The sequence below is a fragment of the Haliotis rufescens genome, unplaced genomic scaffold (genome assembly GCF_023055435.1).
Source record: "Haliotis rufescens isolate VD_foot unplaced genomic scaffold, xgHalRufe1.0.p SCAF_2, whole genome shotgun sequence".
Taxonomy (NCBI): domain Eukaryota; kingdom Metazoa; phylum Mollusca; class Gastropoda; order Lepetellida; family Haliotidae; genus Haliotis; species Haliotis rufescens.
Genome location: NW_025963890.1, coordinates 28,548,591 through 28,574,329, shown reverse-complemented (window position 1 = coordinate 28,574,329; position 25,739 = coordinate 28,548,591). Strand labels below are relative to the sequence as shown.

The 25,739-nt window shown below is 39.1% G+C and overlaps 1 protein-coding gene across 1 annotated transcript in view; it reads left to right on the top strand.

Moving 5' to 3' along the window:
* Nucleotides 1–25,739, top strand: part of LOC124110919 (IQ motif and ankyrin repeat domain-containing protein 1-like) — a 354,922-nt gene that overhangs the window by 52,177 nt on the left and 277,006 nt on the right. The window contains exon 2 of the mRNA XM_046470397.2: nt 3,591–3,799. Coding sequence (XP_046326353.1) covers nt 3,591–3,799 — 209 coding nt within the window. The remainder of the gene's footprint in view (nt 1–3,590; nt 3,800–25,739) is intronic.

The window sequence follows — 25,739 nt, the reverse complement described above, 5'->3', positions numbered from 1 at the left end:
ATATGGGATCGGTTGCGCGACGTAGGCCTCCTTCGAGTTCACCTGCCTGGTATAAATATCTTACCCTTACTCTGTCCGGAAGTTTTCGTTCTTTGCCTCTCCTCGGTGCTGAAGATTCGGAAGTCACGGATTTCATTTTAATAGCATCGGATGGTTTCTTCCCGATTAATCTCGTTACTTCGTTATTAAGTGCTGATACAACAGCTGATAATCGTGTCACCCATTCAGTTGATCTTAATCGATCCGATTTCATTTCAATCCCATACTGATAGCCAAACAAACGTTCCGGTAATGTCCTGTTAAATCTTTCAACGATAGCTTGACTACGGTGGGCCTCTTTTTCACCACGGACGATTTCGACATCGTTCTTTGTTAACAGTTTAGTTACCGATCCCATAAACTCGCGACCAGGATCTACTTGAAAAAGCTTGGGCCATTTTAGTGGTCCGCGTTTATATATGCGACTCAGTGCATTAGCTACCTCTGTTGATTCTTTCGATGTTAATGGCTCAGCCTCTTTGTATCGACTAGCCACATCCACTACGGTTAAAGCGTATTTATACGTTTTGCGTTTTACGTTATCGTGGGGAAGAAACAAGAGGTCAGCCTGATGAACTTCATTCGTTGTAAAAATATCAAACTTCTTCCTCGGTATATAACGCGGTGCCAGTAAATATATCTACCACATCGCTTGTTTCTTTAACCAATCCTTGGCCACATCTTTAGATACCTTAGCCGCGGTGGCTAATTTTTTTATTGCTCCTACACCTTTCCAATATCCTCGTGGGCTATAGTAAATTTTATCCATTATTAATTAATATTGATGTTTCGTTTAATACATCTTATGACTATCGTTAAATCACATCATCATTTACGCATACAAAATTCCATCTGTAGTAGCAGTATAGGTATATGAATCCGGCTCCAGTGGAAGTGGTCCAGAACCATCATTACCTATAAAAATTTATATCATAGACTCCAGGTGGTGGTGAGCTAGAGCCAATTTAACTGAATCTTATGACTATCGTTGAATCGCATAGTCATTTTGGCATAAAAAATTCCTCCTGTAGTGGTGGTATAGGTATATGAATCCTGCTCCAGTGGAAGTGGTCCAGAACCATCATTACCTATACTACTGCTAAGCATGTTTAAAACTTTTTTTTATACCACAACACATTATTACAGTCTACAAATGTGGTAACATCTTACAGACATAACCCTTAAAATTCAGTATTGCAGCAGATAACAGCACAAAATATTTTACATGGTTATAAAACATCAACACCAAAGAATAACCAGTCTCTAATATCCACCAATACAGATTCTATCGGATTTAACCGCAGAATAGCAGTGAAAAGTATATGAATAGAACACTGAAAATCAGTAAGAATGGTTAACATGTCCTAGCTGCCCTACTGATAACACCTGCCACTCACAAAATTTGCATAAACGTAAGCGTTGTATGATGCCTTTCATGAGCCGGTTGTCTTTAAAGAGACCAGAGAATCAAGTAATGGACCAGACAGAAAATCCAGTAACACGATAAAGCATTCACTGCTTTTTGTGAAAACCAAAAACTGATATATTCATTTTGAATAACGTCTGCCGTGTACAAGTGCAGACGTGTGTTTGGAACGCAGCATGGCTTCATTGCCACAATATTATTTTTATGCCCTGACTAAAGATATTTCTCGTTTACATCTCAGTCCTATTCATTTGTTGTTACTTTTGACTACCTTTTACAGTCTAGTCATACCACTGTACGAGGTTTGTGGTTTGAGTGACATCCTCTTATGAAGAATCATGTATGTAATAGTACACTCGTTGGGTATTGAGAGCAATATAAATATTTTGATATATGTCACATTATGAGGTTTAGTTACCTTTATGTAGTCTTTGAATGACATTCAAAAGTGATACACATAAAGAAGAGAATTTATGGATGTTGACTTCTTTGTTATGAGAAACACAACATTTTGGAGTAAATACTTACTCCTTCATCCGTTGAATTCATGCTGTAAAGCACAGAACATATATATGTACCTGTAAGAACAACAAAAGTAATAAGATAATAAAGGTGGAAACTAAGCAAGGGAAGCCAACAGTTAATTGGCGCTGATTTGTTAGCAGGTTTAAGGTCTATTTTGTTGACAGAGGCCTGATGTTCTTTGAGTATGGCATTGAGGGATCTGAGGGTTTCTCTAATGTATTGGTGGCCACAGTTGCAGGGGATCTCGCATATACAATTATACATCCTCTGGGATTGGGACTTAATTGTGCTGCTGGTGCCTCTCCTATTGGCCCGGAGACAGTTAATTGTTCCATTTGTCCATTGCTTATCACCTATCATCGCAAATTAACTGTTGACTTCCCTTGTGAAGTTTACACTTTTGTTATCGTATGACTTTTGTTCTTACAGGAAAATATATATGTTCTCTGCTTCATGGAGAAAATATATACTCCCAAACATTGTGTTCCTCATGATAAAGAAGTTGACGACCGTAAATTCTTTTCCTTATATACATCTATGTGTCTTGAGATTGAGTCCACAGTATAATCTTATTGTCCATTTTGAGTGGGAGCAGCTATTTTGATCTTGTTGTGCACATTGTTTGTTTGTTTCTTGTATATTCTATAGGGCTTAACCAAGCATACCCAGAACCAGTATTGAAAGTTGTAGGTGCAATTGTAGCTTTTTTAATACTATTTATGTATTAATTTAGAACTTGACCTTCAAAGTGACATTGACCTTCAAATGTACCTTCTACGTGGTTTGAATAATCATTGATTTTAGGCAAACCTTCAATAATATCCTACATAGAAAAGGTATTTGCAAACGATGATATGTATGTGTTGTATAAATCTGTTATTAATGAAATTAGCAATGGGAATATAAAAATTGCACATTTACAAAATGGGGTCGGGGTAACCAATTTTTGAAAAGATTATCGAAGCTATGTGGAATATGAACACTGCTGTCTCATCATAAGATGTGTCAGATCATTTTGTGATATCAAATGGCTTGGTTGATAATACTAATAATTCATAACCGCTCATTTTCCAATAATTGGAAAATGAAAATAAAGCAAAATTTACCATATTTTGGCTTATTTTTACTAATATCTCAATTTGTGAGAAGCTATAATTAAAAAAATAATAATAATTCATGTCTTCTATGTGTTAACTATCACATAAATGATAAAAATAAAGACTCAGTACATCTTTTAAGGGGACTTTATTTGATTTTCTCTATTTTTACATAATAAAAGTGCATTTTGACCCCAAAACAGTATCTGCCACCAAAACATTTGACCACGACCATCATTTTCTAGTTCGTTGGATACAATAACATCAGGAAAATCTAAGTTTGCCTTGTTTTACTTAGGGGAGGGGTATGTCGGCAGGGTCTGGCCACTACTCTACTACTTATCATTAGAGCCCAGTATATCCCTATATGACAGGTTACTATGTAGATTCAGGAATTAGTTTTCCCATATATCAAATATAACAAAAACACACAACAAAAATTATGTTATTTTCGGACATATGCCTGAGAGTAATGTATATCAATGATAATGTTTTCTACATAGGAAAAAAGACAGTCACCTCAACAGGGAAAGGGAAAACTGAAGTGAAAGCAGAGCAAGCAAAGCCGAAGAAGAAAATCTGGACCAAAGATGATGCTGCTGCTAGAACAATCCAAACATCATATAGAAGATTTCAAGCAAAGATCTTTCTGGAAAGAAAGAAAAAGGAAAAACAAGAATATGATGAACTGATGAATAAACTTGAGAAAGAGGTAACATACAAAACACATAAATTGGTGAAGAATGTTTAACTGCATGTGAGATAAGATTCCTACAAAAACATACCCTCTATATATACATCCTCTCATTTACTTTATATGTCCGCAGATAAGCCAAATTTTGAGGACCAGAAAAAATATTCTGTAGAAAGGGATCGGCTTATCCACGGGAAACACTTTCATAATAGTATTTTTCAGATCAAGATCTGTCCAAAACATCGCCTGAATGACGGTCCAATAGTTTACAAATTCCTTAAAGTTTGAAAGTTGCGACAACTACAGCCATTATTGTTATAAATGATCAAATAAGTTATTATTATACACCAATGTTGTCTTTATAAATAAGTTTATGCATGTTACTATTTCAGATCATAAGTTTTCAAATGTTCAAGGTTTATGGTTCTTTATAAACTCCACGATCGTTACATATAACAGTATAATCCACAGAAATATGTGGTCAACTGTTTCCTGTGAACACTGTTTATAAAGCAACATGATACACAAGGAAATGTTCACTGATAATAACGGGGCCAATTTGTATTGTCATTTGTTAACACAAACACTTTCAAGTTGTTGGTGCTTAGCGGTTGTGTTAGGAGTAATGGCTAAATTCCTTTGTTTTCCAGAGATTAGCTTAAAGCTCTGCACGCTAATGTCGAACCCATTCGATAGAGGTGTCACTTCCCGTGCATCTGATGTCAAATCAATTTGTCAGGCTAATAGCATAACGACACCCCAAAATAAAACTCGCCATATCTATTCACCAAGAAGGCTTTGCGTAACATTTAAATTACGTATGACATGCATAAATGCTCAGCTTGCTCAATATCAAAACTTTCAGTAATTTATTTACCTCAAAAAGAAAATATCGCAAGTTAAAAAAGTTTTGGCCAAACTTCTCAGCACACAACTACCAGAAACGGCCATTGTTGACTTTTGGCACTTCACGTTGAGCGGCCTGCACTCCGATATTTTCGTTATAATTTCATCATTTTTCCTATTCGCATGAAACGCAAACTGCCTTCAATAACACAATTCAGGTAAGTTCAAGAAAATTTACAAATTTTGTGTTCGCTTTGGTCTTAACTTTGGTATGATTGAAAACATCGGGATATTTTTATATAGTACTGTGTAGTTTTCCATCAGGAATAAATGTGCAAAATATTTCTTCAATTGGCCCTTGTTTAATGAGGCACCGACTGTTTGAAATCACCCACCCTCTTCAGAGGGCCTCATGCTAAAATTAATCTAGCAGGCAGGGGTAAGAAGTGAGAAAATAATTCAGCAGGCTAAAGGTTACTAAACTGGAGAAGCCTGTGAGTAAGTGATAGTCATTCAATGTGTTCATAGTTTATTTAATTCAACTAGATTAACATACAATAGTTGCGGCAATGTTTGTTGTTAAATTGAAGCAAATTGGTGAGGTACTGCATAGGGGTATAAAAGTTGGTATATTTCTACTGACTGACATTCTCGTCATGATGGAGTTCGAAACAAAAATGCCATGCTTAAGATGCTGCATTCAAACTCTGAGTCGTCGCTCTAGCTGAGACAACAAACAATTTATTATTTGCTGGTACATTTTCTCACAGGTTCATAATTCTATGTGCACCAATTCACAAAATGGCGTCTCATTGCTGATGGTAACATAACAATCATTATGAGGTCACTATGAAATCTTCTATCTATGAAGTTCTTTTCACTGTCAACTACCAGTATTCATAATCAGTTTTGAGTGATCATGACACCAAAACTTTCTCCCTTCCCAAGCGGCAAAGCGTGACTTCTTTCCCCTTGTGTGCTAATGACAACAGTATAAAACTTTTAAGAGTTGTCTTAGCACAAAAGTTCACACAGTAAATGTATACTAATTATCAAGTTTGATATGTTCATTTTTGTCTTCTGACACATTTACAACAAGTGCAAAAGTGAGCGTGGCTCACTAATACCCCCGACCCGCCTAGTGTGTCAGTAGTTACAAATTAAATAGCTAGGAAAGGGTTAACTTAGGGTTTGAAAAATTCATGAAAACAATTTTTGTTCTTTTGACTGCACCCCTCCATATGACACAGATTATATGTACTAAGTTTGAGATGAATCCAATGAATAGTTTAAGAGAAATTGCGAGGACAAAGTTTTCGGACGGACGTTAGGGTTTGAAAAATTCATAAAAAAATGGAAAATTAATGAAAACAATTTTTTTCTTTTGACTGCACCCCTCCATATGACACAGATTATATGTACTAAGTTTGAGATGCATCCACTGAATAGTTTAAGAGAAATCGCGCGGACAAAGTTTTTGCACGGACGTTAGGGTTTGAAAAATTCATACAAAAATGGAAAATTAATAAAAACATTTTTTTTCTTTTGACTGCACCCCTCCATATGACACAGATTATATGTACTAAGTTTGAGATAAATCCACTGAATAGTTTAAGAGAAATCACGCGGACAAAGTTTTCGGACGGACGTTAGGGTTTGAAAAATTCATAAAAAAATGGAAAATTAATGAAAACAATTTTTTTCTTTTGACTGCACCCCTCCATATGACACAGATTATATGTACTAAGTTTGAGATGAATCCACTGAATAGTTTAAGAGAAATCGTGCGGACAAAGTTTTCGGACGGACGGACAGACGGACGGACGGACGTAATCTTGGTATAACTATAACTATATACCCCCGACATTTTGTCGGGGTATAATAAAATTCCTTCTGCACAGAGGACGATAGATGTTCCAAGTATGTGTCTCTATCACAAGACAACTTTTTTGAAGATCTTGGAAAAATGTCTGAGAGGCATGAGGCAACTTAAAAGTAGGTTGACCTCATCAAAACTCCCCAAGCTAAGATCAGTCCAAGGAAGAGGAAGACACCTAAATCAAATTGTAACAAATCTAAGTCTCCCTCTATGATGATGCTCCACCTGAGATGTTGCGGTAGAGGTACTTCAGATGCTGCTTCATGGTAATTACACTTCCTTGGTCGAGTTACAAGAATCTTGTTATAAACCAAGGTGATGAATATATTGGAAATGGAGACAGATTGCCTCTCCTTTCAATCAAGCATTGAGCATAGCACACGCATGACTGTGTGTTACCTCATCAACTAACTTTAGATGAGGACTTTTAGAAACTAGATGAATTTCCTTCCATGCTACCATACCATTGCCTTGGAATAGGGTATGTGATGTGTAAACTCAAATAATCTATATGTCATGGATATCAGAGCATATTATGCCACCACTGGAAAAATCATCTGTTGGGATTCCTGGAGATGCCCCGGGATATGCATACATACTGACCAGGTTGGTTTGTTGTACGGATTTTTTAATCAAAATGTGATAAGATTTACTTAGCATCCAGATGTGGACCATCCATCCAGATAACAGTCAACATCTTTCTCAAGTGGAAACAAGGGAGGTTACAAAGCAGTCAGTCATGTCTCAAACTATTGCAGCACCCCAACTGTTTTATGGCACTATCATTCTCATTGCGCCGGTATCATCAGCTCGGACTTAGTTTCCGAGATTGTTTCCGTTGCCCCTTTAAGAACCTCTCCGACAACCAGAACGTGAAAATCTCCTCCAGATCAGACATCACATATGACAGCCTACATGCTCTCCATCTTCACCCTTGGTAATTATTGCGGAAAATGCAACACTTAAGCTTTTCCATATTGACTGCAGAAGCAGTTGTTATTCAATCATGAAGACCATCTTTGTTGGCCATCTACGACAACAGATGGAACAAGTTCTGCCTGTGGCGCAGGCAAGGAAGATTGGATGTAGGACCTGTCACTATAATAATACCCATGGAAGAGAACTTTTTACTTTATTTATCTCCATCAGGATGGTACTTTCCATCACGGCATGATTGAAGGATACCGTTCTGCCCTAATATCAGTGCTACGACATGATAGGTCATCAATTGGAGATCTTATCTTTAACTGGATCAGGAGATTTTTTCTTATCAGAGGAAAGTTCACACCTCTTCCCAAAATGGAATATCTCAGTTGCTTTGTCTGCTCTCTTGGAAGATCCATTTGAACCATTTGCATCTGCCATATTATAGCAAATAACTAAGAAAACAGCATTCCTTTTGGCAATGCTCTCAACTTCTTGGGTTTCACACAGCCAAGGATTGAAGTTTCATTACTATCATGACCTTTCCATAGTTTGTGGCAAAGAACTAATTTAGAGCTCTGGGATGTTTAGGGGTTTGACAAAACACAATTCTTGCTCTTAGCAAAGATATTGGATTCGGGCTCTCCGATTCTATCTAGCAGCAACAAACTGTATTAAAGAGCCAGGAAACATCTTTTGGATAAAGACAGTGTTTGCATTGTGTTCCAAAATAATGGGGTCCCCTGGGACGCGATAGTTGCGAGCGCAGTAGGTGCGAAGCTATCTAGGGGGTTTTGGGGGCATGCCCCCCAAGAAATTTTGATAAATGTGGACCTGAAATGGTGAACTTTAGGCCATTCTGAGCATAAATAAGTGTGTGGTTAAAATCTTTATGTGTCAGTAAATGTTAGTCTTGTAAAACATCTTTGCAACTACATGTTATACACCATTTGAAAGGCCTAATCCTACTGTTTATACATATTTATGTTCATCACATTATTTAAATAAAGCATTTACAACTTAAGCATTTAAGTAAGTTGTAAATAAAAACAAATGTAAGCTAACACATTCAAACGACCAGATTGAGGACCAAGGAAGGGAAAATTTGATGATTTTTGTCAAATATAAACAAACATAAAATCCACTTACCTATTTCATTTTTATTTTCATTGTTTACCTGATCGGAAAAGTATTTTATAAATAATTGTAAATAGTATCCCTCATCACCAATTCCTCAATACCAGCGGCTGTTAGTAACATGAAGAAATATGTCCGTTTTCGAAGCTTCGTATTAGAAAGTTTATTTTTTCATCTACACTAACCTCACCCAGTCTTTTCGGAGCTGTAACGTGCTTTCTTGCCGATATCTGCTACGAGGGTGGTGATTGGTCAAAGTAGAGTACATGACCTAAGGCTGTCAATCAAATTACAGCAATGGCACATGTGTAATGAAAGATTTTGACGAAAGTTTTTTTGTTATTCTGAACGTTTCAAGCAGGAAACTCGCGATCTATATTGGAAACATCGTATCTGAGCCGAGAAATCGAGGCGACGAAAGCCGAGATGTCATTTGATTTACATTACATGCGATCGCACGAAAAGATTGAAATAATAATTTAGCTGTAAGTTTGACAGCTTATAGATATATTTTTGGTTGATTTTATTTATTACTTTGTATACTAGATTTAAAAAATTCCTTGAAACGTCTTTATTTTGCTCTTTGACATGTTCGATGTGGACCCATTGTCGAAGTGTGTGTCCGAGAAATTTTTTTCCAATAACATCGCTGGAAATAGTGAACCATTTAAGATAAAAAGTGATAAATAAAATGGAATACGTATTTCAGACGTTGTGAAATGTGATAGATTTAATAAATGAATGATATGACAGGTAGGTTAATAAAATTATATAGATCTACCCTTTATTTTGATGTGACTACGACTTGGCCGGTCTACCGGCCTGCGGTGTCTGGGGACTCGAGGCTTCTTGGCCAGTGTACCTACTCCTGTGCATTTCGCAGAGAAAGGGGCCAAATCGGGTAATCTGATACCCCAGCCATATCTCTCCTACAGCATAACTCTGCCCTGCTTACAGCCAGTGCCTGTCACAGCCCATTAGAGTAGGACTAGTGTATTCTGACCAGGTGTCCACACCAGCTTGCCACAGCAGCTACACATATATTAACATCATAGGTAAATCATAATTTAAAAGGTAGAAACCAAACATCACAAGATTATGTACATATTCATAATTTATTATTGCTACCACATATACCGTATTCGCCGTAATAAGCGCCCAGGGCGCTCTCAAAATTAGAAATTGGTGGTTCTTTTTAGAATATTATTTTGGTGTAAAAAAACAGAGTTGAAAGATAAATTTCGTGGTTTATGCTGAAGCCTGAAGTGTTTATGTTCGACAGATATATTTTTCCAGAATTTAATTGCCCATAATTAAGGGTGCATATAACACACGAGTACGTATTATACACGAATAAATAAGTCTTGCGTACATTGATCAATCGGAAGGGGTGCTAATTAGGATTGTTCACTCGTCAATATATTAGCAAATGTCGCCGTGTTCGCTTATTAGAGCGGGGCGGTTATTACATCAAATACGGTAATTCAAGTATATAATCTCAACACATTGTCATTCAAATACTGCATTTGTTTCTTAATGAATGTTTTCTGCCTGAAATATTACCTTATCTAGAAAAAACCATAGGTTTCATTCTTCACCTTAGGCAGCATGGGTCTATGATAATTCTTGTACACAATTTTTTCATGTGGATTGAAGCACTCTTTTAGCTAGCATCGAACCAAGATGAGAATTAGGTCCTTTTTCATTGTAAGTTCATCAGTGTATCAAAATTGGAAATTATTGGTGGAGGTTATTGTATCAGGCATATAGCATGACTCTCAAAAAGTTCTGTCATAATCAATACGATTTACTGGAAGCTGTTGCTGGCCATTGCAAGTAAAAATTATATTGTATAAATATCGTTTGGAGTATGTATATAGGTGAATCAAGATTTTGACTGTGTTAAATCTGTTGTTATATTGGTTTTAAGAAAGGCCATGGCAATTGACAGACAGGTGTTAATTGCCCTAATCTAACATTTTTCTAAGCTTGAAACATATAAATTGTAAACTAGCTTATAAGTATGAAGATTATTTATATTTTCTTTAAATACATATCTATAGCACTGCACAGACAAAATTTAGATGTTGTAATAACAAGTTGATGATGGAAGAAGGTTGACAAATATGAATTGTCACTTGAAGGAACACACAGAGTTGAATTAATGTCTTTCCATTTCAGAACATATGTGTAACATGTGACGTCACTGTGCATGGTTTGTACTTCTTGAGTATTAACACAAAGATGACTCCATTTCATGGGGCAGATCAGTGTCATCAAGTGGTTCTATGTCCGACAGGTCTTCACTTATGGGATCTGCTCTGGGAAGAAGTGTCCTCCGTCCTCTGTAATCAACAGATATTGGACTTATCATTTATCAGGATACTAGTATGTTATACACACAGAAACAAAACATTGTCACTACCAACACTCAATGAATGAGTCACGGAAATTATCAGTCAATGCTTACTCACTCAAAAGAACTTGAAAATAAGCAGGTTATAGTATTCATAATAATATAATTATACATTTATATGTATACCTTAAGCCTCTCCTGTGATGGAAGGAGAGTGAGATTTTCTCTTTTTTTCATACAAAATGCAATATTATGGCTATTAAAATCAAAGAGAACATTACCAATTTACTAACGTAATATGTGAATGACAAACACTGTTTAATTACAAGTTACTTTACCTCGGCGTTGACGCCAGTGGTCTTTTCCGATCTTGTTTCTCAGGTGTCTCAGGACATGGTCTCTTCTTTCTTTCCTTCCGAGCCAGTCTCATAACATGTCTCATCTCCTCGTCAGTCTTCTTGAGAATGGTAGCCACATTGTCACAGTGGCTGTCAGGACCTAGGTTGTATTCAATGGCACCATGGTCATGCTTTATCAAGCATCCAGTGGCATTGAAATCTGGTAGGTCTGCCCCATGATCCCACACAGTTTGCAGATATGCAATTTGGCAGTCAATGAGCTTAACTAGCTGTTGCAAAGCTGTTTCAGGCGGCATCCAAAGATTTGGGTGTCGTGGGTCCTTTCCAGGAGTCTTGATGGACAGGTGTCTTATATCGTCCATAGACACCTTGTCTGACTCCAGTCCGGGTGGACAGTATATATTCTTCACAAGTTGAATGTACATATTTCCGTTCAGTTTCATCTGTCCTTCATTTGTTTCCAGTAAACCTAAGAGACCTCCTGGAATATTCAGAATTGTGTTGATCCACTTCTTATGAGTGACTCCATGGAACTTTGGCAGAAAATCATTTCCACCCAAACATAGTGAGAGTGAGACCTGTGCTCCAATGGAGGGTTGGTGAAAATAATCTTCCATCAGCTCCAAGATTCCAGTAATGTTATACAAGTCTGGTTTTGGTTTCTGAAGAAGAACAAAAACAGTTTTCTTGAACTTTCCATTTGTGTCCCTTTGCCAATGTTGAGAAATGGCAAAAAGGTGAATAACAACACTGTCAATGTCACCAGATGTCACAACACTAATGGTTGATTCGCCTTCAACATCTTGGAGCCAGTCAACTTGTGACATCTCTGCTTCCCCCTTTCTTTGCTTGATATCAAGGAAATAGTCACTTAGGAAGCCATTATTGTCAAAAATTGCTCTCTTTGGTCTGGCATGTTTTACAACGACAGTGAAGTTTGTCTTCTTGGCAAGTACATCCTTCCATAAGATGTTCACTGTCTATGTCTAAGACGATATTTTTCAAACCAAGTTGGCAGACATTGCGTGCCAAAAAGCTGCTTATCAGACGTCTTCCCATAGTTGTTTCTCTAATGGCAGGCTTAGACAATTTCTGAGCACTGACGACATCTTCGCCAAGCTTCAGGTGACTTATACCAGAAACAAACTTCTTCTGTCTGTTTGATCTAGTGGCTGCTTTGAAATCATCCGGGGTAAAGTGATACTTTTCCTCACAGATAATCATTCTCTTCAGGTGAGGGAGTTGCTTTTGCAGGGATTTGATGAGGCTGTTTTCAACTTGTAGAAGATACTGACGACCAGATGTTGCTGTTGTTTTGAACTTAATTCCAGCAAATTCAACAGTTGCATTGGTGATGTTTTCAGTCACTATTTTGGGCAGTGATTTACAGTTGGAAATGAGTAACTCCTTTTCCTTCAGGAGAGTTTCTATCGCTTCCTCTGTAGAAGATGCACATTTACTTAGTACCTTCAGCAAAGCGTTCTTCATTCCCATAGCTTTCTGAACTGATGCCTTGCTACAGTCGGGCTTCACCACGGCTTGACATGTATTCATATCTGAGCTCATGCGGTCTACAATTTTAGTGTGTTTTCGAACACTCTGCTCTCTCTTTTTCTCCTGTTTCTGTTTTTCAGACATTTCTGGGTTTGACTTCTTAATGGTTGCTCTCTTGATGGTGACTCCTTTTGACTTTCTCAGCTTTCGTTTGAGCTCTGTACAACCTTCAACGGCATCAATGTCCTGCTCATCCTGTACTTTGAAGAGTCCTTGTATGTTACAGTATTTGTAAGCCAGATATTTTCCAATCTCATAGGAATTACGGTCAAGTAAAGCTTCAGGTAAGGGTCTAGGATGTTCTATGTAGACATTGTGTGGTGTGTTGTTCTCCTCATTGCTCAGTCCATTTCTTCTTAGGATAAGTTCTGCTGTTGGTAAAACATGTCTCAGATCCTTTTTGGTTAGTTCCATACCTTGATAACTGTGAGCTGGTCCTTTGGTGTCATTTAGGGAAACAATTGATCTTTCTGTGATGTCAGCAGACACTTTTCCTTTAAGTTTAATTTTCCGTGCTTCACTGATCTCTGTCATGGTGTCAACGATTGCCATTTTAGGGATAACTGATGACAAAGCAGCACCGGGTCTGAAGGCCTTCAGAGCATCACGATGGTCCATTTCACGTTGCGTATCTAGGGATATATTAACACTGCTTCCGTGATGTGGAGTAGTAAATAGGTTGGTTTTCATTTGCTGATGAAAAAAACCTGCCGTGTAATGTTCATGGAGCAATTCAACACAAAATGCAGCGTAGGAGGTGGCACCGTTCAGGAAGGAAAACGGCAGTGATCCTTTTACTGCACTTAACATAAGGTCATAGCCACAAGGACCCCCAAGTCGTTCTGCCAGACAAATAGCAACAATTTCATCACAGTGTTCCATCATGTCTTTATGCAAGGAAAATGTGACATTCCTGCGTGATTGTGTATGGAGGAAATTTCTATACTGAGAATCCCATGTTGCTTTCATGGTTGAAATTGAGTCAGTCTCTTTGTCACGTAGAAGTCTCTCTCTGTGTTCAGTTGGTAGACTCAAAAGAAAAGCTGTCAGAAGAGCCATGTGGAATGACATAGAAAGTCTCCTGACGTTCTTAGCTGCTGTTTCAATGTTTTGCAAGGTGATCAATTTCTTCCAGTCCTTTTCTTGTTCTTCGTCCTTCATATATTGCAGAAGCTCATGAAGACCTGCATCTGTGTAAGCACTGGACAGATTCATAATCTTTGACTTCTTGAGATGTAACACAGGAAATTCAGGAAGGAATTGTTGGAAGATGTTTTCTTCTTTCATCAACTGTATCAGATTTTTTGACAGCTTGTTATCAGGGGCCAAAAAGGATCCTGTCGAAGTGTTGACTCTAAGGATAACGACCTAGACTTTGAAGAACATCTTGCAGTATCTCTCGTAGTTTTCCTTTGTCATCATCTTTGCCAACTGCAGGCGTAGGATGTCTAGTCAGCAAAGGAGGAACCGAGAACACCGGGAAATCAAATTAAGAATTATCTTCATTAGTAGTTGCTTGGTTTGGCAAGTTATTGTCAGCAGACTGTTCAGCATTTTCTTCTCTATGTTCATGAACCTGGGCAGTCAATGTAACAGTGTCATCAGATAACGCTTCAGGGGCAGCACTGACATCCTCAATATGAAGTGACTCCATTGTTTGGTTTAGATCATTGATGTCTGACTTTGTATTTTCTCTGACATGTCCTTCAACAAAGCCGCCAACTTTGTCCCAAAGTAGACATAATCCCCAGATGCTCTGAAGATTGAAAATATTCTTCATGTGTTCTTCTGATGGTAGAAGATTAAAAAGAAGTCGATGGCTTCCAACTTCAAGTTCTGTCTTCTTCATACATTGGCAACTTTCACCTTGAAATGCAATGCAATCTTCTCTGTGCCAGGATCTGGTGATGCAATTGTCTCTTGGTAATCCTTTCAAAGTCATTGGTAAGGTACAAAGTTGTGAAGTTCTAGTCTCACCTGGCCCCGGGTCTGTGTGGGTTGTCAGTCGAACCAGATTGTCTAATCCTAGGATGACATGACAGTCCTTCATTCTGATTGTTGACATGTGCAGACCTTCACCGGCAACCTTCTCATACAGTAACTGATACTGCTTCACAAATGTCCTGTAGAAACACCTGTCCACATCAGCTTCTGTTTGTAGCCATTTTATTGCTGTACGCAGGCTCTGAGATATACCACAATCACTTGTGATAGAAAAGGTAGTTGATGATGACTGATGGTTGAAAATGAGTTCAGCTGAATTCATTTCTGGAATGATACCAACATGCCTTTGGTTGAGGGTGTTTAAGCCAATATCAATTAAACAGTATAATCTCTGTAGTTTCTTTTGAAAGAGCTGATGTGTGTCATGAGATCGATCAATGCTTGATTTGTTGAGAAACAATTGAACGAATAGAATTTGAAGAGGCAGTGGCACAAAGAGGTACCATTCCCGGAGCAAACTGAAGTTCGTCCAATCCAACGGGTTTTGGATCCACTTGCTAACATCTGTGATGCAAGTGTCACAATAACTCTTCCCTTTGACTTCTGTTGAATCAACTTGGTCATAGTCATTTTCAGAGGTTTGAACATCTGAAACTTGTGTAACTGAGTGGTACCGGCCTACGGTGTTGAAAGAGTATATTGGCTCTTCAAGCAAACTTTCTTGAAAGCTATTTTTCTTTTGACAAAGTTTCGGAGATGCCATTTGGACCATAGTCCTTGACATTTACAAAATACTGTTAACACGGTCTGCGATTGGCTTACGTTTCTATTTCCGTTTTGTAAACCTATCAGCGATGCCATTACGGACACGACATGGAAGAGACACGTCATCGGATACCTCTCAGTTTCCCGCGTTCACACCGAAATCTGGCTAGCACCGGAACCCAGCGAACATCGGATACACATTATCACATGGGTTTTGGGAGCAAGAGAAACATGAAACAAAACAACAATAAGCATAACAATGTGTGAAGTGAACTTTTTTCAAAATGAAAAAACGCGAAAGGGGACGCGTGAAGGTTGTTTTTTTGGCGTCCTATTTTTTTCAGTGCGTATTTTTGTATATGGGACGCAGTAAACACAAACACTGAAAGATATACCCAAGGCGACACTCATGGGTTGGCACACAGAACAAACAACAGCATTTTTGGGGTACTTTTAATGCACTTGAAATCAGACCACTGTCTACCAGTCTTGTGGCATGGAAAACAATGTCAGTTGGGCATGTGACTTGGTACTACACACTGCAACAGCCTCGAAAGACAAGTTAACCTTTTGTACCATATGGTCTACTAGGATTAGGACAGGTCACAGGTTAACGACTGGAGGTCACATTCAGAAGCCAATAGAAGTGACCTCAAGGGCTGGAAGGTCAGGTGGTATCCAAAATGTCTAGATTGATTGATGACATCACAAATTGTGAATTGGATTGCAAATATGACTTTTTTCAATGAAAAGTCCTTAGCATTATTCTGAAAACAAGCCTTTTGCAGTGATGTCAGATCCTACTTATCCCTTTGGTATTGTTTGGCAGTGATGTAATAAGAGGTTTCATATTCTTAGGAACAATCAAACAATAAGTAACATTGTTAATCATTCAAAGAAAACTTCCTTTATCACGTCATCAGAAATAACACCGATTTCCCCAATTGTCTGCATCTTGGTGAGGATGTTGGAAAGAAGTGAGGTTTTCCCACCTGGCACATGCATAAGAGGCTTTGGAAGGGAGACACTTTTAGTGTTACCACTGATTATGGATAAATTGACAGTAAAGAGGAATTCTGTGAAACATATGAAGATCTTATTGTGTGATGACAGGATTTATAGCAATGATGTAGTAGAGGTAGTATTCTTTGAAGTATTAACTTCTAACTCTTGTTTGATGTCTCTTTCTGTCCAGTTTGATTATAAGTGATTGTGATCATAAGTGAAAAAGGATAGTATAGTTTTATGCATCACAGTAGAATGACACACACACACACAGTTGGAAAGTCAACTCAAGCTCAGACATGATGAATAACTACCCTTACCTCCATTAAAGCAGAAGTTGTATAAAACACATGATGCTCCACTTCCAGATCATCATAATGTCACGTTACCTGCTTCACAGATTAAGGATCTGTCCTGGGTATCCAGGTGTTCATTGGACATTGGCGCTTATATCAACTGGTTTGTCTCCAGACACATCATTCCACCATTACAGACATCCATTGAAGGCATAACCGGAGACTCCTATGACTATTAGGACAGATCAAGTCATACTCATCCACATCAGTAGTATAGACAATGACAGTTCTGGCTCACTTCCACTGGAGCCAGATATATATACCTATACCACTACTACAGACGGAATTTTTTATACAAAAATGATGATGCGATTCAACGATCATCATGATTCGTATTAAAAGAAACATCAATATTAATTAATAATGGATAAAATTTACTATAGCCTACGAGGATATTGGAAAGGTATAGGAGTAATACAAAAATTAGCCACCACGGCTAAGGTATCTAAAGATGTGGCCAAGGATTGGCTAAAGAAACAAGTGATGTGGCAAATATACTTACCGGCACCACGTTATATCCCGAGGAAGAAGTTTGATATTTTTACAACGAATGAAGTTCATCAGGCTGACCTCTTGTTTCTTCCCCATGATAAGGTAAGACGCAAAACGTATAAATACGCTTTAACTGTAGTGGATGTGGCTAGTCGATACAAGGAGGCTGAACCATTAACCTCGAAAGATTCAACAGAAATAGCTAATGCACTGAGTCGCATATATATAAAAGCGGATCACTAAAATGGCCTAAGCTATTTCAAATTGATCCTGGTCGCAAGTTTATGGGATCAGTAACTAAACTGTTAACAAAGCACGATGTCGCAATCAGGCGCGGTGAAAAAGTGGCCCGCCGTAGTCAAGCTATCGTTGAAAGATTTAACAGGACATTAGTGGAATGCTGTTGTATCAGCGCTGAATAATGAAGTAACGAGATTAATCGGGAAGAAACCATCTGATGCGATTGAAATGAAATCTGTGACTTCCAAATCTTCAGCACCGAGGAGAGGCAAAGAACAAAAACTTCTGGATAGAGTAACCATAAGATATTTATACCAACCCGGCGAACTAGAAGGAGGCCAATGCCGTGCAACCGATCCAATTTGGTCCCTTAAGATATATAACATTAGTCGGTTGGTTATGAAAGAAGGAGAGCCTATTCTTTATTATCTTAAAGTTGGACCAGGCAGGGGATTTGTATGAGAAGAGTTGCTCATTGTTCCCAACGATACAGTATTACCACCATAACCATAAGCATAGGTAGTTATACCATCCTTATCAATCCATCTCTTTGTAACTAAGGGGGACAATGATGTCTTGTTCATTCTTAATCCATATATCCTGTGATTGACACTTCTTAAAGTGTTTGAATGTTTTACCATTGAAAAATGCTTCTTTATACTGTTCGTGTTTGATATGCTTTGTTACTACATATTTCTTAACACCCTCAGCTTTTCTTATCTCTCCATTATCAGACTTTTTTATAGAATACATCTTAGGTCTTAATCCGACATACTCCGCTATAGGGGTCCCAGTTCATTCATTCTTCATCTTACCTAACACCTTTTTATTTACTACGCTGTGCAGTGGATTTTCTCTTTGGTAATCGCTCGTGTCGTACATATCTATTTTTTCTGCCATATCTTTATACACATCCTCGGTTTGTATTTCCATCAACAAAGAATCTGTGTCGGTATATATACACCTCACACCTATCACCGTACTGCTTAAGAAGTTTGTTGTAATAAAAGTCATACATTAAGTGTTTTGACAAGTCAAGAATACCCATACCTATGTACACCGGTCTGCTGAATTTTATATTACTTTTCTGCATATGTAGTGTGGCTAAGTTTTTATCAAATATCTTGCTTCTGTTAAACGCCGGAATGGTTATAAGTTTCCTGAGTCTTTCTTCCTCGTTAGATCTGACTAATTTAACATCAACACGCTTCCTTAGATTCTCCATAGTTTTACCAAATACTGAGTTATTCATGAGCTTTTATAGATTCTTTTCAAAATCGCTGGTAGCCATCTTTCTTAAATCTGTGTTCAGCCTTATACAGGGCTCCATCCAAGGGCTTTGATCAAACTTTAGAACTCTGTGTATTTTCTTTAGTTTCATACCTAACGATAGATATAACTGGAGATTTCTGTAGTGAACTATATATTTTGTCGTATCCATCAAATTTGGTACTAGTTTTTCTACGTTAGCTAACCTAGTATTGCCCATCAAGGAGTGTTGACATTCCGACATCCAATCTTTTTTAACCATTAATTTTTCGGGTGCTAGCTGATAACTGTTATGGTGTTTGTGCAACTCTGTTGGATACTCCAAGTCAACTTCTAGTATGTACCCTTTATTGGAATCTGTGGGGACATCATTCACATCGATCCACTCAAAACCACCCATGGGTAAAGGTTGACTCATAGCCCATCCGTACAAATTGTTGGCGTTGAGATATAATATCATTATTATATGTGTGTGTTGGGTTTACTCAGATCATATCCTTCCACTAATTTATTATTAGCCTTAGAATACCTTTTTGCTGTCATCGATATACCACCTTTTAATCCTTTCTCAGTAAACAAGTGCATATCATGATCGGTGAGTAATTTTAGTTCTACACCAGTCTTCTTCAACAATGCATGCCACGATAGTCCGGGACTGGAATAGTACCATGCCGGATCCAGTCCGTATTGTTTTAAACATGTCTTTCTAAATATCTCGAATATGTCGACGAGTAACAGTACATCTGTTTTTAAGTACAGATTGTGATAATCACCTAAATTCTTACAACCTAATTTATCCCACACCGTCAGAGCATGTTCATAATCGACATCGGTTATTTTAGATCCTGTTAAGTTACTATAAAATGATCCAAGGGAGAGTAATTTAGTTTCCTTGAATCTAGACCAATCATCCATATAAGGATATACACCTTTTCTCAGGAACAAATGACGAGTTAACCGATCAGTATATTGATTTGTTATTGCAAAGTCATCGGAATTGTTCGCATTAGCTAAATTGTCCAGGGAAGATAACAGAAACTGTACGGAGTCTATGAATCTAAGTCCATTACTTTGTTTTGTTCTGGCTTTCCCATCCTTCTCCGTATAATGTATAGTTTTAGTCAATGAGAATTAGATATATTTTTCCATAGTGTTAGGAATGCACGTTAAACCACCGTTGGTCTTTGAGATAGCTTGCATGATGAGATGTGAATCATATCCTCTAAGGTTATGAAACACAACGGGGAAGGGTATTGTTTGAGAATTCATTTTTAGTTTCAAGTTACACTTGTTATGCGCGGCTCCCCGATAATTACCCGTGACGTGACAATGATCTCTTACGGAATCCCCATTGAGTGGTTTATTATAAACATGACAAATCGTTGACTTCTTATAGGAGCGCCAATCCTCCCTCGTCATACACATGGGTTCTTAAACGATAAATTTTCCCTGATTATTCTCTCTTTGTTTTGTAGGTATTCTAGGACCTTTCCCGCTGCATCGGGGCCTCTATAAATCACAGGCGGGTTTGTTTTCCCATCATACCTTACAACTATATATCCAAACCCACAAGGAATATGTTCTTGAGTTTTGTATGTCAAACTACATTCAGTATTGTGTTTGGTATTTTCTATAGGTTTGATAAGTGCTTCGAAGTCAGCGTAAATTATATACGATACTGGCATTTGATTACAATAATGTTCAAATTTTAATATATTTTTTACTTATCCTGCATTACTCCTTAATGCATATTACTGCTTGTTCTTGACAGAGAAAAGAGCTGTGTGAAGGTCTTTGCTTGAAGAAGTTGTTCCAACTAGCTGAGAGGCCAACCCTATCACACAGCTCCCACGTGACCAAAGGAAGTGACGTCTCGGATCCTCACATTACTCTTGTCACTTGCTGAGAGAAGACCTGTTTTTGATCTGTAGCATAAACTTGTTCAAACCCTTACGTGTTTTGCTTCTTGAGTTAATGTTCATTGTGCTTGTGTTGTGCACACGGTTTGTATCTTGTGAAACATTGTGTGTTTTAACATGTGCATAACTTTTGTACACCTGCTGGCGTTTTCTTGAGAAAGAAAACTATGGTAAACCCAGGTGTCTTGTTGTTTCAAGTAGCCATCTTGAATATTTTACGTGGGCAGTTATTAACTGGCTTGCGTTCTATATTCTTCTTGCTTTACCATTGGCGTACCCTCGCGAGTATTTTGTCTTCATTTTGTATGTTGTCTTACCCACCCCCTGTGCCTTAATTGTACATCTAAATGTCCCCAGGGTCATAGATGTACAGACTGTCTCCGCCTTCCCCCATAGCTTTCAGATGGTAGCTCCGTATTTCCAGGAAACGGAGAACGCTACAGGCCAGGAAAACACCGGCGCCAGATGTCTGACTCATCCGAGTATTCACCCACAACCAGATCGGCTATCTCGGACGACAACTCCCCGACCTCCATTATTACCTTGATGTTGGGCCCCTTGGTCTCAGTCTCTACCCAGAGCTCCTTGACGACTACAACTGACGATCTTAATGGCGCCTATCCAGTCCACCGGACAGACGCATGGCGCCCAACAGGCACCCCGCCTACGGCCCAGACGCCTATGATGGACGCCCCTCTCCTCTAGTACATCCAGTACTAGTGAGGCATGCAACAGACGCCGACGCCTATTGCCCCAGCGCCTATAGTGACACCTCTACAAGTGCCGTCCACAGCGCCTCTGCAGACGCCTCTACTAGCGCCTATACAGATAGCGCCTATCCTTAAACAGCGCTGATACAGACGCCAGCGCCTTGTCCGACGCCTATACAGACGCCAGCGCCTCGTCGGACGCCTATTCAGATGCCAACGCCTCGTCAGATGCCTATACAGACGCTAGTGCCTCGTCGAACGCCTATACAGACGCCTTTACAAAAGCACCATCTACAGCGTCAATAAGGCGTCTATCCTAGCATCTCTGGTTGCGCCTCTCCCAAGTGCGCCTCTCCCAAGTGCGCCTCTACAGACGCACACCCAGGACAACCGCACACAGACGATTAGCCATTCCACAGTGTCCTTGTGTTTACCTGCTCTCATTCTACAGGCCTATGAGATCATCAGCTCCCCAGGGCCAACTACCTACGGAGACCAGAGTGGTCACTGGACACTTGATTGGCGTCCATACAACGGCGCTCCAACACGGACACTTGATTGGCGTCCATACAACGGCGCTCTAACTATAATGTTTTCGAAAACTCTGAACGGAGAAACTGAGTATTCATGATGTTTATTTTACAGAATTTCTAATATAGAGAACTCACAGTTGTCCAATTCCCTGAAATCCGTAAAACATCTTGACGGAATGCGGATAAACATAGGCCTTTCTCACCGGAAAGCATGGTACTCGCTCCATACCCCAAGGGAGCTAAAAACAATACTCACCACTAATGAGAAGAAACAATAAAGCGCTATTAAAATATCTTATTACCATATCTGACTGACTACCGTTACACTCCCCCCGAAATTAGAATTAACCTAATTTACATTTAACAATGAGAAATGCTGATGTGGTATACATATAAACACAATGGTTTGGCTAACAATACAGTATTGCAAGTGCAGATAGGCAAGTGTCATACCCTGACAATAAACAAAGGTTAATGCTTTTTGGCAAAACACATAATCATACAAAATAATAAACATGAAATTACACATCAATGTGACAAAGTTTATAGTTTGGATCGGATTCGGAATCATCACTCACAAAGTTTATAGTTCGGATCGGATTCGGAATCATCACTCACAAAGTTCAATAGTTCGGATCGGATTCGGAATCATCACTCACAAAGTTCAATGAACCCGAAAATGAATTTAGCACAGTTCGGAACACCATACTGCAAATGAATTTACACACATTTGAACACAGTTAGTTCTCTTTTTCTAAGAGAAGCACAAGTTTGTGTACTGGTCTCACAAAGTTTGATTCACCACAGTCTACTTTCACAGTTCTGACTAGACCATCTTCACTAAGGTATACTTCTGAGATGCGTCCAAGTTTCCAATGATTCCTTGGAATATTGTCGTCCTTGATTATCACGATGTCGTTTACAGAAAGATTTCTACATGGGGCAGTCCACTTCTGCCGCAACTGAAGACTTTGCAGATACTCTTTCCTCCAACGACTCCAGAATTCATTAGCAATGTATTGAACTCTGCGCCATCGCTTCCTGGAATACAGGTCCTCCTTAATGAATGTTCCAGGTGGCGGAAGGATTACCTTAGACTTCATGGTAAGAAGGTTATTTGGTGTCAGAGGTTCTGGAGAGGACTGATCACACAGAGTGTCAACAGTCAAGGGTCTGCTGTTTACAATGGCAGCAGTTTCACACATCACAGTACGGAGGGATTCATCATCCAACTGTGATCCAAAGTCATGAAGTAAAGCAGATATGACGTTTCTTGCAGTTCTAATCTGCCTCTCCCAGACACCACCCATATGGCTTGCACATGGTGGGTTAAACTTGAACTCAAAGAAATCACAGTCTCTCTGCAATAGGAATTGTCTCAATTTTCTTTGATCAAGATTTGTTAGAACACCATACAGTTCGTTCTTTGCCCCTACAAAGTTAGTACCTTGATCGCATCATAGTTGACGGATCGGACCACGCACTGACATAAAGCGTCTTAGGGCGTTGATAAATGAGTCTGTACTCATTGACACAACAGTCTCTATGTGTATTGCTCGGCAACACAGGCATGTGAACAGAACACCGAATCGCTTTAACTCCTTTCTCCCTTCCTTTATATAAAAGGGTCCGAAACAGTCTACTGCACAGAATGAAAATGGAGGAGCTTCTTCTGTCCTATCAATGGGAAGATTTGACATCTTCTGGACTTGAGCCTTGCTCCTGAGTTTCCTACACGAAACACATTTCAAAATGTAGTAGGACACACCTGAGCTACAACCTATGATCCAGTATCCACTTGATCTGATCTGATTGAGTGTTAGACCTTTTCCCTGATGATGAACTTGTTCATGGCAATGGCGGATAACAAGTGTTGTTATGTGGTGCTTCTTTGGCAAGATAACAGGGTGCTTAAGGTTTTCACTAATCTGAGCACGTTTTAACCGTCCTCCAGCACGTAAGATCCCATTGCTGTCCAGGAATGGATCAAGACGATACAAGGCACTGACTGATTTCAGAAATGTGTTGCGTACAGTTGCCTTCTCGTTCTTGAATGTTCCTGTTTGATTCAAGGACTGAAGCACTTTCAGTTCTTCGCCGAATGCTTCTTCCTGAACCAACTTTAAGATTACAATCTCTGCTTGTTCAATATCTTTGACTTGCACTGAACCAGCTACTGATTCACAATCTCTTTGTTTACTTTTCCGAAGCTTTCGTTTCAGATTCAGACAGTGAGCAACAGCACGCTTGGCACGGAACCAGTCGGAGAAATATTCCAAGCGCTGAAGTATTGAGTACGGAGGGCTGTTCTCATCTGTCTCACAGGCAAGTACCACAGATTTCTTTCCTTTCATTTCAGGGTCATCAGCTGCCACGAAGTATTCGGAAGTAGAGTTTGGTGATGGAATCTCCTTTTCCCAAAGGAAGTCTGGGCCACTTAACCACTTGGATGTCAACAGTTTGTTGACGGTTAACCCTTTGGATGCACAATCAGCAGGGTTGTCAGATGAACTTACATGATGCCACTGTTTAGGTGACGTTTTGTCTCTGATCTGTTGGATACGGTTGGCTACGTACACATGAAATCTGCGAGAGTCATTTGAGATGTAGCCCAACACTATTCGACTGTCAGTCCAGTAGAAGTTTTGCACTTCGCCGAGATCTAATTCATGAGTGAGGAATTGTCCAACTTTGACTGATGTAAGTGCAGCGGTTAGCTCCAATCTCGGAATTGTGACGGATTTGATTGGCGCAACCCGTGCCTTACCCATTATCAGAGAACAATGTACCTGTTCATGTTCATTCATTAATCGGAGGTAGGAGCACTGTCCATAGCCGGTCATACTTGCGTCAGAGAAGTGATGCAATTCTGTTGCAACAACATTCCCAAAGTCATGTGGTTTCACACATCTTGGAATTCTCAAATCATGAAGTGATTTCAAGTCTGTTTTCCAAGCATTCCATGGCTTGAGGATACCATCAGATACCGGAGTGTCCCAATCATACTGATCCTTACACAACTCCTGAAGAATCGCTTTACCTCGGAGAATAACTGGGGCTAGTAGTCCAATTGGATCAAAGATGGAACTAACCATTGACAATATTGTGCGTCTTGTGACAACTTTGTCCTGGTGACTGTCAAGTTGTATCTGAAACATGAAACAGTCCGATTCTGCACACCACTGTACTCCTAAAGCTCTTTCTGTTGGCAAGGCGTCACAATCAATCTCAATGTCCTGAACACCACTTACATGATCCTCAGGCGGTATAGCTGACATGACCTCCTTAGAGTTGGAGATGAACTTATGCAAATGAAGGCCTTTCATTGCACATACACTTCTGCTTTCATTAATGAGTGTCACTACATCACAGGGTGTAGGAACAGAACACAATCCGTCGTCGACATAGAAGTCGTTCTTGATGAACTGTGCTGTGGCTGAACTTATGTCTGTCACATGGTCTGTCACTGTTTGCTTTAGTGCAAAGTTGGCACAGCCTGGGCTTGACACAGCACCGAAAAGATGCACTTTCATTCGGAATTCGACAACTTGATCCTCAACATTCCCATTTCTCCACCAAAGGAACCTTAGATAGTCCCTGTGTTCCTTGTTGACAAAGAACTGGTGAAACATTTGTTTCACATCACACATCAACGCAACAGGTTCAAGCC